Source organism: Schistocerca americana, chromosome 5, assembly GCF_021461395.2.
Source record: "Schistocerca americana isolate TAMUIC-IGC-003095 chromosome 5, iqSchAmer2.1, whole genome shotgun sequence".
Classification (NCBI taxonomy): Eukaryota; Metazoa; Arthropoda; class Insecta; order Orthoptera; family Acrididae; genus Schistocerca; species Schistocerca americana.
This window is the reverse complement of record NC_060123.1, coordinates 276,389,108-276,406,262: the sequence shown is the minus strand read 5'-3', so window position 1 is coordinate 276,406,262 and position 17,155 is coordinate 276,389,108. Positions and strand designations below refer to the sequence as shown.

At 45.0% G+C, this 17,155-nt stretch overlaps 1 protein-coding gene across 1 annotated transcript in view; it reads right to left on the bottom strand.

The window, feature by feature from the left end:
• Nucleotides 1-950: 950 nt before the first annotated feature.
• The window catches only part of LOC124616310, a 37,201-nt gene continuing 20,996 nt past the window's right edge, over nt 951-17,155 (bottom strand). Inside the window, exon 2 of the mRNA XM_047144616.1 lies at nt 951-1,304. Within this exon, the coding sequence (XP_047000572.1) occupies nt 951-1,304 (354 nt within the window). The remainder of the gene's footprint in view (nt 1,305-17,155) is intronic.

Here is a 17,155-nt window from a genome sequence, read left to right as displayed (position 1 = left end):
TGTGGACTATCAGCTCGGAGACCATGGCTGCGGTTACCCTTGATGCTGCATCACAGACAGGAGCGCCTGCGATGGTGTACCCAACGACGAACCTGGGTGCTCGAATGGCACGTCATTTTTTCGGATGAATCCAGGTTCTGTTTACAGCATCATGATGGTCACATCCGTGTTTGGCGACATCGTGGTGAACGCACGTTGGAAGCGTGTATTCGTCATCGCCATACTGGCGTATCACCCGGCGTGATGGTTTGGGGTGCCGTTGGTTTCACGTCTCGGTCACCTCCTGTTCGCATTGACAGCAGTTTGAACAGGGGACGTTACATTTCAGATGTGTTACGACCCGTGGCTCTACCCTTCATTCGATCCCTGTGCAACCCTACATTTCAGCAGGATAACGCACGACCCTGTACTGCTGCCGTGGCTAGCACATTATCCAGATTTCTCACCAACTGAAAACGTCTGGTCAATGGTGGCCGAGCAACTGCCTCGTCACAATACGCCAGTCACTACTGTGGTATCGTGTTGAAGCTACATGGGCAGCTGTACCTGTACACGGCATCCAAGCTCTGTTTCACCCAATGCCGAGGCGTATCAAGGCCGTTATTACGGCCAGAGGTGGTTGTTCTGGGTACTGATTTCTCAGGATCTATGCACACATATTGCGTGAAAATGTAATCACATGTCAGTTCTAGTATAATATATTTGTCCAATGAATACCGTTTATCATCTGCATTTCTGCTCTGTATAGCAGTTTTAATGGCCAGTAGTGTAGGTAGACCTTAAATCTCCAGCGACAATGTCACAACACTCGAAAGCATGAACGGTCAACAGCACTCTCGAGAGATCAATGACATCGAGCTATCTCAACAGGCGCTCGCGCAGTTTATTTGAGGGCGCCTTACACGCGCTCGGCAGATGGAGCGCTGCTAATCAGGACGGAGAGCCATCGCTTATCGCCGATGTGATACGCCCGCGCAGCTCAACCGTCCATCAGCTTTTACTTCGTGCGTGATCTGTGAGCTCGGAGGGCGCGTGGGTGCCTCCCGCTGTTGATCAACCGAGCTGTCGTTGCTACCGCTGGGAGGCGGCCCAGGGGTCGCCGAAGGTGACGAGTGGGCCAGCGGGCAGCTGACGGCGGCGGCCGAGCGTGACCTCGACACGTGGCCTGCTATCGCCGGCGGCGGACTATCAGGTGCCGCAGATAAGGCGGCAGACTGCGCGTCTTGCGTTTCGGATGAACGCAGCACCGGCAAGTGAGGGCAGTACACTGTAACTGCTACTGCTCGTGGACACGGTGCCGAGCACTGCAAATCAGATCGATCAGTCGATCACAGCACTCGCTAGGCACCGAGAGCGCACCGAGGATCTGACAAGGAGACGACACGGTAGTTGGAATTTTTTAACTTTTTGCTTGCATTGTACGTGAAGTTCAGATCTCAAATATCAATTTCCCAAAGCAGTTCCATGCAACTTTCAAAAATTCTACCGAAAATCGACCTTCAAGTTTTCCGAGTGTTTTACATAATGTAAACTAAGACCACTATTTCTGCATCTACATTTATACTCCGCAAGCCACCCAACGGTGTGTGGCGGAGGGCACTTTACGTGCCACAGTCATTACCGCGCCGGCCGGAGTGGCCGAGCGGTTCTAGGCGCTACAGTTGGAACCGCGCGACCGCTACGGTCGCAGGTTCGAATCCTGCATCGGGCATGGATGTGTGTGATGTGCTTAGGTTAGTTAGGTTTAAGTAGTTCTAAGTTCTAGGGGACTGATGACCTCAGAAGTTAAGTCCCATAGTACTCAGAGCCATTTTTTTTTTGAACGGACATTACCTCCGTTTCCTGTTCCAGTTACGTATGGCTCGTGGGAAGAACGACTGCCGGAAAGCCTCCGTGGGCGCTCGAATCTCTCTTAATTTTACATTGGTGATCTGCTCGTGAGGTATAAGTAGGGGGAAACAATATATTCGATGCCTCATCCAGAAACGTATCCTCTCGAAACCTGGACAGCAAGCTACACCGCGATGCAGAGCGCCTATCTTGCAGAGCCTGCCACTTGAGTTTGCTAAACATCTCCGTATCGCTATCACATTTACCAAATAATCCTGTGACGAAACGCACCGGTCTTCTTTGGATCTTCTGTATCTCCTCTGTCAACCCAACCTGGTACGGATCCCACACTGATGCGCAATACCCAAGTATAGGTCGAACGAGTGATTTGTAAGCCACCTCCTTTGTTGATGGACTACATTTTCTAAGGACTCTCCCAACGAATCTCAACCTGGCACCCGCCTTACCAACAATTAATTTTATATGATCATTCCACTTCAAATCGTTCCGTACGCATACTCCCAGATATTTTACAGAAGTAACTACTACCAGTGTTTGTTCCGCTATCATATAATCATGCAATAAACGATCCTTCTTTATATGTATTCGCAATACATTAGATTTGTCTATGTTAATGGTCAGTTTCCACGCCTGCACCAAGTGCCTATCCGCTGTAGATCTTCCTGCATATCGCTGCAATTTTCTAATGCTGGAACTTCTCTGTATGCTATAGCATCATCCGCGAAAAGCCGCATGGAACTTCCGACACTATCTACTAGGTCATTTATATATATTGTGAAAAGCAATGGTCCCATAACACTCCCCTGTGGCACGCCAGAGGTTACTTTAAAATCTGTAGACGTCTCTCCATTGAGAACAACATGCTGTGTTCTGTTTGCTAAAAACCCTTCAATCTACCCACAAAGCTGGTCTGATGTACCGTAGGCCCTTACTTTGTTTATCAGGCAACAGTGCCGAACTGTATCGAACGCCTTTCGGAAGTCAAGGAAAATGCAGCGTAGCGCTATGCTAGAATGCTCACTTGCTTCGTGGTGGAGTTCGATTCTCAGCCGACGCAGCTACTGAACAAAGATGGATGGTCTACCAGTATTTCCGAGAAGGGTAAAATGCAAGAAAACAAAGCTGGTTCGAGTCTTCCTTCGGTCATTATTTTTTTCGTGCTTTGCGTTGTTCTAATACCTACATCATTTAAATACGAATTCCTTCAATTACAGGCTAATTAACGAGTATGTAATTGTTGAATAAGCGTGTAGCTGGGATTCACAGTCATGAAATTTTTTTTTAAGGACATCATCTTTACGCCAGTGACTGTTATAAGTTTTTATTACATACAGCAATTTCACCCTTAGGCCATTATCAAGTGCTGATATTATGACTTTAAGCCATATCAACGTAATGTAAGCTGACACATTTGTATTTAACGGTATTGACAACGACATACAAATGTGTCAGCTTACATTGACATGGCTTAAAGCCATAATATCAGCACTTGATAATGGCCTAAGGCCGAAACTGCAATTGTGTTATGTGAACTTATAACAGTCACTGGCGTAAAGATGATATCCTTCAAAAAATTTCTAATTGTTATTTTCGTGAAAAATGCACATCTTTTTATTAATAATTACAAATGGAACTAAAAATTCAGTATTCATTTTAAATATAAATTCTTAATTACCAATCGTTTATAAAAGATTGTTAATATGGCCTGTTTGAATTCAAAAAAATAAAGATTAAATTTTTTCTTTCATCTTAATCTTCACAGATATGCTCGTGGAAGATGCAGTTTTCTTTAAAAGTTTACTATAGCCAGGAACTCAATCCATGCCGCCTACACGGTAGTGAACATTCTGAAACAGCGCCACGCTACCATTCGGAGTACTGCCTTCACTCCAAGGTACTGAGGACGCTCGGAAAATTTCGAAGTCGATGTGTTCTAGAATTTTTGAGAGTTGCGTTAAACGGCTTGAAGTGGTTGACATTTGAATGGTGAATATCACGTACTGTAAATGTGTGTCATGTATCGATACCACCAAATCGGCGTCGTAACAACGGAACTGCAAGTTTCTGTGAGACGCTGGTAGTGGCCGTGCGGGATCCGTCGGACCCAATGGAGCACGCCCACCTCTAGTGGCTCGGTACCACGAGCGCTCTCTGCTGCTGTGATACAGGATGACCGGCGGCTCCTACATCTTCATTGTTGCCATTGTATCAGCTGGACTCTATTTATTGTTGCATCTTTTGTAATGAGTATTTGGAAAAATACAAGTTAAGTAACTTGTTCACTAATCATTTCTGGTCCTGTCAAGCTTTTTTACGACAACTGTTGTTGTTCCATTCTGTAGCCCACCTCTCCTTATTGTTGTATATGACTTGGTACACGACAGTAAATATAAAAAAAAGAATTGAAAAAATCCGAGTGCCATGTGGACGCTTTTTGACCTAAGAGGGGATGGAGGAAGGGGGCAGCTCATGGTAGTTTCGTAGGGGCAGATGAAGCAGACGGTTCAGAAACCATAATGGTTTCTTATGATACAGGCATACTATTGAGGGGTCCAAAGTCAGCTTTATCAGACATAGCTCAGATGATTAATAAGCTGACCTGAAGCAGCGTGGGTCACAGCTGGCCCTTTACATTTTTCACGGGAAGCATACTGTGGTGTGCATACCGTACGACCTTCAGTACACACACCAGCAGATTATTTGACTTGTCGCTCTAACGAAGCAGGAGAGTGTCGGCAGTATGTCTCGTGGTCTTATCATGGTGTGTTTATCTTCTGCTGTTAGGTCAGACGATAGAAATGCAACTTGCACGCTTAGAGTAGCAGATTGACGGTGACCAACTTTAAACAGAACTTGATTAATTTTCACACACATTTGTTAAAATAATAACAAGCATAAAAATTACTTAACTTGGTTCTGGATGCTATTTACAATTGACAATCTGAAGTTCCTTTGGTGTTGGTACGTTAATCTTATTCTCACATATATCTCTGATACTTGACAAAAGTGTCTATACATTTATCTTCATGGCTATGTACAGGAATATGGTAATCTTATCAGGCGCAGACTGAAACTTGGCTATAGACTGGTACAGACAAATGTAGAACTCGTACAGACTGTTGCAGACAAATGCAGACTGGTACAGACTGGTGCAGGCAAATGCAGACTGACTAATTGGAGGTTTGTACACTCGTTATAATACCTCGTGCGTTCATGTATCACTGCGTGAGTGTGATCTGCGAGGAGAAAAGGTTCTACATTAGCAGCAATCTCATTGGCCGCGTTACATATTAATACGCGGATCGTCGGAAGCAGAATTTGGTCCGTCTCTATGGCAGCGCCATCTCGTAGTGCGGAGACGGACGAGCGCTGCGCCTGCGCTGTTGTGCTTAGCGGGGCGCGCTCTAGTGGGAAAATTGAGTACGCGCTGACTACGCGGAAGCATGTACACAACACATACATTGAGTGGATGTACGATTACGTTCACTTTTCGTACGATTGCAGTACATGGCTACATTTGACAAGTAGTCAAAATCTCCCTTACTGACGCTTTCGACATTCTGCTGGAGAAGTCGGATAGCTGGTCCTTTGCCGCTGCTTAATGAACTCTGAGAAGAACTGTTTCTGCTGTTTGGTTGATGAGACACTGTGTGCGACTGCCAGCAGATCCAGTACATGGTTCGACTGCATGTACTGTGTTGTCCATTTAGCACTATCTGGGAGACATGTGTACTTTAAAGACTGCGACGGACGTGAACAACTTTATCTTGCAAGCGGATCTCATCTACCGTGCGAGACCTAGACTCACGTGAATAGAATCCAGAAGGGCCACAGCAGCTGCAAAGAGGCACTCCACAGATGGAAAAAGGGGTTCCCAACCCAGATTGTGGCTGTGGAGCTTCAAGCCAGATTATAGATTACAATGTCAGCAACTGTCGGGAGTATATCACGGTACTGAAGAAGGTACTGCTAGCAACCCCAGAGGCTTTGCGCTGATTCCAAAACATGGAAATTCAGTTATGAGCGCGTGACGAAACACATGTAACCTACGCAAGTTGTCATTGCTGACAGACAAGCAACAATGCAGAAATCAATGTGGGACGTGCGACGTGCTCCGAAATTTGGCGTTAATAGGCTATGGCAGCAGACGACCGACCCTAGACGACTGGAAAACCGTGGTCTGATCACACGAGTCCTGATTGGTAAGAGCTGATAATGGGGTTTGAGTGTGGCTCAGACCCAACGAAGCCATGCACCCAAGCTGTCAGCAAGGCAATGAGCAAGCTGGTGGTAGCCCCACAACGGTGTGGGCTGCATTTACATTGTATGGACTGGGTCCTTTGGTCCAACTGAAACGATCATTGGCTGGAAATAGTTATGCTCGGCCACATGGAGACCATTTGGAGGAGTTTGCGGACTTAATGGACCCAAATAACGATTGTGTTTTTTGGATGAAATTGCCCATGTCACCAGGCCGCAGTTGTTCACGATTGGTATAAAGATCATTCTGAACACATCAAGCAGATGATTTGGACACCCAGATCGCCCGACACGAATCCCATCGAACATTTATAGTACATTATCGAGAGGTCAGTCCGCGCACAAACTCCTACACAGGGCAACAGTTCCACAATTGTGGACAGGTATAGAGGTAGGCAGCATGATTGAATATTTCTCCATGGGACGTCCGACGACATGTTAAGTCCATGCCATGTCGAGATGCTACACTACGCCTGGCAAAAGGAGGACCCGATATTAGGAGTTATCCCATGACTTTTGTTACCTCAGTGCAGGTACAGTATCTAGTATTGCTGTCATCCAATGCCAGAAACACATTTGATATATTAATAGCTAAAATGGCCAAGGGAAAAATGTAATACAACTCTACTCTGATCTCTGTAATAGGAACATAAAAAAGACGGTACTTACCGACTATAAATACATTGTTCACAGTAGCGCTGCACATAGTGCAGAGACGTAGGAGCCGAATAAGATTACAGAGAGAGAGATTATTGGCATTTATGGCGTAGCCATATTCTTTGGCACTATCACTTGCTGTTGCAGACCTAGGCTGGTGACGTACGCTTTGCAGATTGTTTAAATTACACATCAGCTTGGGAATGAATACAGACTTTTCTCACACCAACCGACATAAAATTTTATGGAGTCTTTCAGAACAACAATAATCAACTATTTTACAACTATTTGAAGAAGAAATTTAGGAAATATTTCAAATTACCTGAAAAACTAAAGGTTATAACTTCCCGTTACATTCAACATTCATACGCTTCAATGATTTTATAAATATATCATACAACAACTTAAATTCAATATCTGTTGACAGTAATTAATGAAACACCATTTTGTTTAACAGTGTAAAGCAACGATTTCAGCTACCAAAACGTAATTACTTTTTCAACAAGTTTGATAATATTATCTTGGATTTATTGCTGCGTGAGTGAATTAGGGAAAAGTTTTAGTATGTGTGTTCTTTGAAACTGCGAGTGAATTAGGGAAAAATTTTAGCATATATGTTCTTTGAAACTGCGAATAACTAAATGTGAGTCAGAATGGGAATTTGTGCAGCCTGGTGTGAGTCACATACATGGAATAGGCTTATTGTAAATCAGCCAGATTTCGATACTGTAGATACACAAAAGGTATTTCAGTCCTTTAGACGATTAAAGATAGGGGTATACATGTTACAGAATGTGAGGAGGAGGTTCATTTGAGGGGGAGTCTTCTTTGAACGCATGAAAAATAGATGAGTTTCTTAATTTTTTTCAAGTAAAATAAAAAATAACGCCAAATCTCATTCCTTGCAGTTTGCCCTTAAATAATAATTTCGGTGTCCACACTCTCCCTGTGAGTGCTGCACTAGGTGGAAGGACCCCTTGGAGTCGGAACATGGGCCAACCCGAAGCCCTGCCATTTGACCGTAAGAAAATAATTTTGCAGAAGTCAGCTTCAACATACACTCCTGGAAATTGAAATAAGAACACCGTGAATTCATTGTCCCAGGAAGGGGAAACTTTATTGACACATTCCTGGGGTCAGATACGTCACATGATCACACTGACAGAACCACAGGCACATAGACACAGGCAACAGAGCATGCACAATGTCGGCACTAGTACAGTGTATATCCACTTTTCGCAGCAATGCAGGCTGCTATTCTCCCATGGAGACGATCGTAGAGATGCTGGATGTAGTCCTGTGGAACGGCTTGCCATGCCATTTCCACCTGGCGCCTCAGTTGGACCAGTGTTCGTGCTGGACGTGCAGACCGCGTGAGACGACGCTTCATCCAGTCCCAACCATGCTCAATGGGGGACAGATCCGGAGATCTTGCTGGCCAGGGTAGTTGACTTACACCTTCTAGAGCACGTTGGGTGGCACGGGATACATGCGGACGTGCATTGTCCTGTTGGAACAGCAAGTTCCCTTGCCGGTCTAGGAATGGTAGAACGATGGGTTCGATGACGGTTTGGATGTACCGTGCACTATTCAGTGTCCCCTCGACGATCACCAGTGGTGTACGGCCAGTGTAGGAGATCGCTCCCCACACCATGATGCCGGGTGTTGGCCCTGTGTGCCTCGGTCGTATGCAGTCCTGATTGTGGCGCTCACCTGCACGGCGCCAAACACGCATACGACCATCATTGGCACCAAGGCAGAAGCGACTCTCATCGCTGAAGACGACACGTCTCCATTCGTCCCTCCATTCACGCCTGTCGCGACACCACTGGAGGCGGGCTGCACGATGTTGGGGCGTGAGCGGAAGACGGCCTAACGGTGTGCGGGACCGTAGCCCAGCTTCATGGAGACGGTTGCGAATGGTCCTCGCCGATACCCCAGGAGCAACAGTGTCCCTAATTTGCTGGGAAGTGGCGGTGCGGTCCCCTACGGCACTGCGTAGGATCCTACGGTCTTGGCGTGCATCCGTGCGTCGCTGCGGTCCGGTCCCAGGTCGACGGGCACGTGCACCTTCCGCCGACCACTGGCGACAACATCGATGTACTGTGGAGACCCCACGCCCCACGTGTTGAGCAATTCGGCGGTACGTCCACCCGGCCTCCCGCATGCCCACTATACGCCCTCGCTCAAAGTCCGTCAACTGCACATACGGTTCACGTCCACGCTGTCGCGGCATGCTACCAGTGTTAAAGACTGCGATGGAGCTCCGTATGCCACGGCAAACTGGCTGACACTGACGGCGGCGGTGCACAAATGCTGCGCAGCTAGCGCCATTCGACGGCCAACACCGCGGTTCCTGGTGTGTCCGCTGTGCCGTGCGTGTGATCATTGCTTGTACAGCCCTCTCGCAGTGTCCGGAGCAAGTATGGTGGGTCTGACACACCAGTGTCAATGTGTTCTTTTTTCCATTTCCAGGAGTGTACTTTCAATCAGCATACATAAGATAACTGAAAAATATTGTTCCAACTATGAAACAAACGTCGTTTTCTGCGCTCACAACATCCAGACAAAAGAATGCACCGGAAATAGGCTTTTGAAGTCATCGCTTATAGAGATTTCAGTTTACAACATCGGCATCGAATTCCGATCAAAATCGTGTGTACCGTTCTGAAGTTGTTTCCCGCCAGCGTGAAAAATACGGCTTCGAGACAAATGTGTTTCAAATCTTGGGTCACTTAATTTGTAGTTAAACATACCTCCGGTCAGGAATCCTTGGACCACACAGCAGTCCTTCCAGGTCCAAAAGGAGTTCCCCCTCCATCTTCTTCATGGCCATGGTGATCCTGTGGGTCACTTGGCAGCTTTTGTCATCCGCTGCTCCGCTCGCTGCTCGATAACGGAATTTCTGGCGTACTTGGAAATAAAGCAGACATACCAGAGAACGTATTAAGTCAAAAACACGGTATTTTGAAATTTCAAAGAGGACTATCTTCTTACGTTTTTTTGCAACATATGTAACGACAACCTTCTTCGTAGTTTTTTTATGTTAAGAGTATGAAGTTGCTTAGTTAACAAGTCTGAGACTACTTATTTTCTTTGAAAACGTTATTTCAGAAATATATTTTTGTGATAAAAGTCAGATGTGTTATTCGGTATTTTTTGTCTTCCTCTCTCTCCGCGGCCCTCTACGCATAGTGGGAAAATTTGTCTTTTCTGCCTCCTTTTGCTTCGGTGCCACTGCAGTCACTCGTAACCGAACCGTCCTTGAAGGCTTGTCCGTTCTGCTTATGATGTTAAAATTCACCATAGCTATTTTGTCAAATAGATAATAAACGTTTTACAAGCAGCTGGTTGTGAGGTAGAGCCTACGCCCAATGAAACAGCTTCCACGTCTCAAACTTTTCCCGACACTTCATTCAAAAGTTCCTCATCAGTGTTACGTCCGTCACATCGTCTTCATCTAGTTGTTCTCTCTGGTTGCGCTCGTGGTCTTTGACATGACGCTACAAAAAATTGTGTTATATACGGTCATCTGACAACGTTGGGGACATTTCTCATTTGACTTGACTCCAGCTGCACAAGCGCTAGTATCAAGAAGTTCACATCCGTGACGCTAAAGCCAGATATCAGTGACAGCGCAAAAGAATTTGACGTGAAATGCAGTCGTATATAACGTGGTATTCATCGACCTTATCTGGCGTAATCTCATAGACTGGAACATAAATGCTAACACATCCCTGACTGATCTGTGCTTTGCTTCCACCCTTTCGACATTTTTAACTTTTTACGAAGTTCTCGATAAGTGTGTCTCAAGCGCACATTGTAGCTGAACTCTTCTGCAGAAGCTACATTTTAGGAAAGTGAATAAGGATTAACGTTCAACGTCTCGTCACGATGAAGTCGTTAGTGACTTGGCATCAATTTGGATTAGACAATGATCTCTTCTTGTTCAAAGGTGCTCTCCCTGCATCTAATGTAACTCGTTTAGAGGAATCTTAAAGCTGGATGCCTAGAAGGGAGATTCAACCACAGTTCTCCTGAGAGCAAGTCCAGTGCCTTTGGATTGCGTCACCTCGCTCAGTGTTAAAGGAGGAGGAGAGAGACAGGGAGAGGGAGAGAGAGAGACAGACAGAGAGAGAGAGAGAGAGAGAGAGAGATAATGTTTATTGTGGTTTTAGATTTTTCGAACGATGTATGCACTAGGGTTGCTGCGAATTCTCCGGGAACGATGTATAGGGTGATACTTATTAAGAGTTAAAAACGCGTGAAGCGACGTAGATGACACTGAAACAAGTAATTTAATACAAGGCTCATGGAACTGCAAATGCAAAACCTTGGCAGCAAATGTTGAACATGTGACGTCAGCGGGTGACATACACCACCGTACGTGCAGCGACTGGGTTTGCTGATCGTACCCTCGCCGGTACGGGGCAGTGCTACACATCCCTTCGCTAGGCTACTCTGTTTCCAAGGATCTTTTTTTAAATGTGATCTGTCGTAAACGTTACTATAACCAAGCAAAATCTGTTCTTATTTTGTGTTTCTTTCCTTTTGTTTCTTCTTTTTGTTGTCTACATACTTTTTTTTAGTAAAAGATACATAGGTCATTTACTGGTAGCGATGCAATTAACTTATGACGCATTATAGCAGGTTTCTGTTGCACTGTACATTGCGATTAGCCGGTGGAGACCGGGAGCTGCTAAATAAAATAATAAATATTACCTCCGTGTGAAGGCGTAATTACCTAACGCAATCTAAAAAAATACTGCCTGCCAGATGCAAGCCTCGAAACCTGAGCCTCACGTGCTGATGTTGCTCTCTTACGGCAGGAGCCACACATCGACGTGAATACTTACTTGACCTGGGTTGGGATGATCAGGTGTGACAGACGGATAGGCTCCACCGCTGAACCTGCAGCGAGGTACATCATCTGGTGACGTCACATGCCCTTTGGGGTACATATTTCCAGACATTTGCGGTTCCATGAGTCTTCTATTAAATTACTTCGCTTCGGAGTTCTTAAACGTAAGTAAGATTCATCCTATCTAATACGAAAGCGTGCTGACAAGTAATGCCTTCGAATTTTTAGTACTACAACTCTTAAAGCTTTTTAAGTAAAACGAACGCTATTAACATTCTACATCTTTATTCTTCGTGTCACGTATTTATTTCTCATGATAGTCACCCTGGTGACGAACGCATTTCTCCCGACGAGAGACGAGTTTGTTGTTACCGTCACTGTAGGAATTTCTAACTTACTGTCGGGTCACAAACCGATGTCTGCTTGTACCGCTCTCGTCACTATCAAAGTGGAGTCCTCTAAGGTGTTCTTTAAAGTTTGTAAACAAATGAAAATCGGATGAGGCCAAGTGGCGACTGTATAGAGGATGATCGATGACAATGAACACAAGGCGTCCGATTGTCATAGATGTCACACCGCTCGTGTGTGGCCTGGCAGTCCAGCGTTGTCATGCTGGAGGAGAACTCTTCTAATTCGAAACTCGATTACAGCTCGCCGACATAGTTACGTTACACATCGCAATGTTACACGCTACAATTCGGAGACCTCTAGAAGCAGAAGGTTGCAAATATGTAGCCATGAAGGAGAAAGATGTAGAATGTTAATAACGTTTGTATTGTTTAAAAAAGATTGAAGAGTTTCCATGTGAAAAATTGACAGGTATTTCTTCTTAGCAGACCCTTGTGCATTCACAGATCAATTTTAGTCGTGCAGACAACAACAACTACTGGCCACTAAAATTGCTACTCCAAGAAATGCAGATGACAAACGGGTATTCATTGGACAAATGTATTATACTAGAACTGACATGTGATTAGATTTTCACCCAATTTGGGTGCATAGATGCTGAGAAATCAGTAGCCAGAACAACCACCTCTGGCCGTAATAACGGCCTCGATACACCTGGACATTGAGTCAAACAGAGTTAGGATGGCGTGTACAGGTACAGCTGCCCATGCAGCTTCAATGCGATATCACAGTTCAACAAGAGTAGACTGGCGTATTGTGACGAGCCAGTTCCTCGGCCACCATTGACCAGACGTTTTTAATTGGTGAGAGATCTGGAGAATGTGCTGGCCAGGGCAGCAGTCGAACATTTTCTGTATCCGGAAAGGCCCGTACAGGACCTGCAACATGCGATCGTGCATTATCCTGCTGAAATGAAGGGGTTTCGCAGGGCTCGAATGAAGGGTAGAGCCACTGGTCATAACACATCTGAAATGTAACGCCCACTGTTCAAGGTGCGGCCAATGCGAACAAGAGGTGACCGAGACGTGTAACCAATGGCACCCCGTACCATCACGCCGGGTAATACGCCAGTACGGCGACGACAAATACACTCTTCCAATGTGCGTTCACCGCGATGTCGCCAAACACGGATGCGACCATCATGATGCTGTAAACAGAACCTTAATTCATCCGAAAAAATGACGTTTCGCCATTCGTGCACCCAGGTTCGTCGTTGAGTACACCATCGCAGGCGCTCCTATCTGTGATGCAGCGTCAGAGGTAACCGCAGCCATGGTCTCCGAGCTGATAGTCGATGCTGCTGCAAACGTCGTCGAACTGTTCGTGCAGATGGTTGTTGTCTTGCAAACGTCCCCATCTGTTGACTCAGGGATCGAGACGTGGCTGCACGGTCCGTTACAGCCATGCGGATAAGATGCCTGTCATCTCGACTGCTAGTGATACGAGGCCGTATTACCCTCCTAAACCCACCGATTCCATATTCTGCTAACAGTCATTGGATCTCGACCAACGCGAGCAGCAATGTCACGATACGATAAACCGCAATCGCGATGGGCTAGTCGTACAATCCGACGTTTATCAAAGTCGGAAACGTGATGGTACGCATTTCCCCTCCTTACACGAGGCATCACAACAATGATTCACCAGGCAACGCCGGGAAATCGGTTGGAAACGTTCCTCATGTTAGCACGTTGTAGGTGTTGCCACCGGCGCCAACCTTGTGTGAATGCTCTGAAAAGCTAATCATTTGCATATCACAGCATCTTCTTCCTGTCGGTTAAATTTCGCGTCTGTAGCACATCATCTTCGTGGTGTAGCAATTTTAATGGCCAGTAGTGTATTCTTGCACGAGATGGTTGACGGTATTGAAAAACCTGTGTCAGCTTCCTATTTTCTGTGACAAAACGGCTTTAGAATGTGTATGCCACGATATGTTGTTAAATTGACTAGGAGTTATGGAATCAAGGGAATGCCATTCAGTTGATTTCAGTCTTACCTGAGCTGTATGTCGACTTACATTCTCACATTTCAGGAAATCACCTACTACCCGACAAGAGCACTGCAATGTGACGTCTTCTGCAGGATTCAGTACTAAAACTATTCATTTTCTTCTTATACACCAACCCATTTCACCCCTATTGTTCTACCAATCTTTATCTCCCAAATTACTGTTAATGTTTGTTGTGGTTTTCCTTTTAGGAAACCCATTCAATTCTCCTGCTTCATATTACCTGTTACGTACGGCTCATTGTGCAGTGCATGGATTTCTGTGTCTCTTCTTCGTTTCAAGCTTCCACGCTCAAAGACTGGTCTAAAAATACTTTTAAGCACGTACTTTTCACAGGTAATACTTTTTTTTCATGTTCTTGCTCGGTGCCCATGTCTCGGCCCCATATGTTACGACTGGTTGCACAATTGTCTTGCAAAGACGGAGTTTCAAAATTCTTGTCAGCGGTCAACAGGTGAATAGTTTACTCTTCACCACTCTTTGTACGGGTTATTATCTTTTCCTTGATGTGATGCTTCCGCTACGTATTTAATAAATCGAGTCTTCTTAAAATGTAATGAATATACTCTCTGTGGTAGAATAAGCTACATAAATCCTGATCCTCATTCTCTATTCATCTCTTTATTTTAATGGTGTTCATTTTGTAGGTTAGAATAATAATTTATTCACCTTTTTTAGCTGTGTTATTATTATTATTATTCCAACCAAAAGCGTTTCACATAACTGTTGTAGCACCTTCCGAGCTCTACAGAAAATAAAATAAATAATTTTTGCTAAGCTAGAGATTCTTTTTTTTGGAACTACATACTGTTTCATGGAAACACTTTGTAGCTTAAAAACAAGGTATTTATAGCGAAACAAATATTTCTTTTATTTCTTTGCAAAAAAATGGCTCCGAGCACTATGGGACTTAACATCTCTGGTCATCAGTCCCCTAGAACTTAGAACTACTTAAACCTAACTAACCTAAGGACATCACACAACACCCAGCCATCACGAGGCAGAGAAAATCCCTGACCCCGCCGGGAATCGAACCCGGGAACCCGGGCGTGGGAAGCGAGAACGCTACCGCACGACCACGAGCTGCGGGCTATATTTCTTTGCAGACGACTGAAGATGACTAAAATGTCTTTTGTTAGAAACAACAACAAAAATTCATTTTAAAAGCAAGTGACAATAGGTATCGTTATGCACAGGCAAAACTATGACATGTCGGACGATATTACACGTGCCTTCAGCCAGTTACTGCACAGTTTTTGTGTTGTTTGGCCCATTGAAGACGTATAGCTTTATGAGCTGTTCGGTTAGTAACTCCCTGTTGTAACTACTTGCGTGTACTTCCCGATGTTTATGTGCTATTAAACACCTACACCAGCACGCGCCCGATAATGAAACATTTCAGCTGAACACGTGGGGCGTGTGGGCGAGGTGATAACAGTTTTTGCGCTGTAACAGTTTTGACATACAAGGGGCCTCGTGCCTCCTTCCATGTGTTAGCCATCTTTGCTTCACAAATACGAGTCGGATTTTGTTACGAGTGGGTAAGAGGTCGTTGCCTCTGCGGTAAACTGCTGTATCTTCTTCAAATAGCCCGATGTTTGTGGGACGCAGGATAGGAACAGAAAGCGTGCGCGTTGTTTATCAAGATAACCGTCTGTCACGTTTCAAACCGAAAATAGTTGCTGCGAGGAAGGTGACTTCGAAAGACTTTTTTTTTTTACGTCTTGAACCTGTGTGGAGCAAATCGCTGTCCACTATTACACTCAGTTTTTCCTTTCTCTGTGTAGAAATGATTATAATGAAACGGATAAGAGTGAGTTTGGTGACTTTCGATACTCCTTGCGTTCAGTCGAATATATCTGAATTGCGTTAATACACCCGTTCTTAGAGCTCTTCTTTCGTTATTACTTCAGAAGATATGTCTGTTAGGTTTCAGTGAAATTTGATATTTGATATTGCGTACTGGTTATTCCACTATCGCAGTTCAAATCAAAGAAAAAGATGTATCTGTTAGATACCCCTCTGTACAACTACCAGCTGGCCTGGTAATTTGGTAAAAGAACCGCAAGTCTGCATTGGGCCGGATCTCAAATAGCCCGCTGTAGAGCATGGGAAACAAATAACAAAGTGACTGCAAAACATCGACTGCCGTTGGTAGCGACATAAACCCACTGTATGTATCGCGTAAATCGTCGACCTTACTCTGTATACTTGTAAAGAAATACTCTTTCGCGTATTCCAGATTTATGGGGCATATTGTTCCAGAATTAAAGATAGTTCCCATCCCCAATCAAGGTTTTATGGAGTTTTCCCGCGATTGTAGTGCAAATGCCGGAACTAGGAACCCGCTTCTAAGTATCCTCAACTGAGACTCGCTCTGCTCCACTACCAGATCGCATGGTATCCACTCAAAAGTTCCTCGCTCTACAGGAAAAAAATGGAAATGAGCGTTTGGAGTTATTGGCCGGGGGGGGGGGGGGGGGGGGGGGAAGCACCTTGCGGGGCGTGTAGAGGTACAGCTGCCCATGCAGTTTCAACACGATACCACAGATTAGTCGAATCATAGCTGATAAGGAAAAGCTGAACGAAGCGAAAAAGAGCGTAAAGAGAGCAATGAGAGAAGCATTCAACGAATTCGAACATAAAACATTGGCAAACAATCTAAACAAGAACCCTAAAAAGTTTTGGTCATATGTAAAATCGGTAAGCGGATCTAAATCCCCTATTCAGTCACTCGTTGACCACGATGGCACCGAAACAGAGGACGACCGAAGAAAGGCAGAAATACTGAATTCAGTGTTCCGAAACTGTTTCACTGCGGAAAATCGTAACACGGTCCCTGACTTCAGCCGTCGCACGGACGCCAAAATGGAAAATATTGAAATAAACGATATCGGAATTGAAAAACAACTGCTATCACTTAGTAGCGGAAAAGCATCCGGACCAGACGAGATACCCTTAAGATTCTACAGTGATTATGCTAAAGAACTTGCCCCCTTTCTATCAGCAATTTATCGTAGATCGCTGGAAGAACGTAAAGTACCTAGCGACTGGAAGAAAGCGCAGGTCGTTCCCATTTTCAAGAAGGGTGGTAAATCAGATGCGAATAA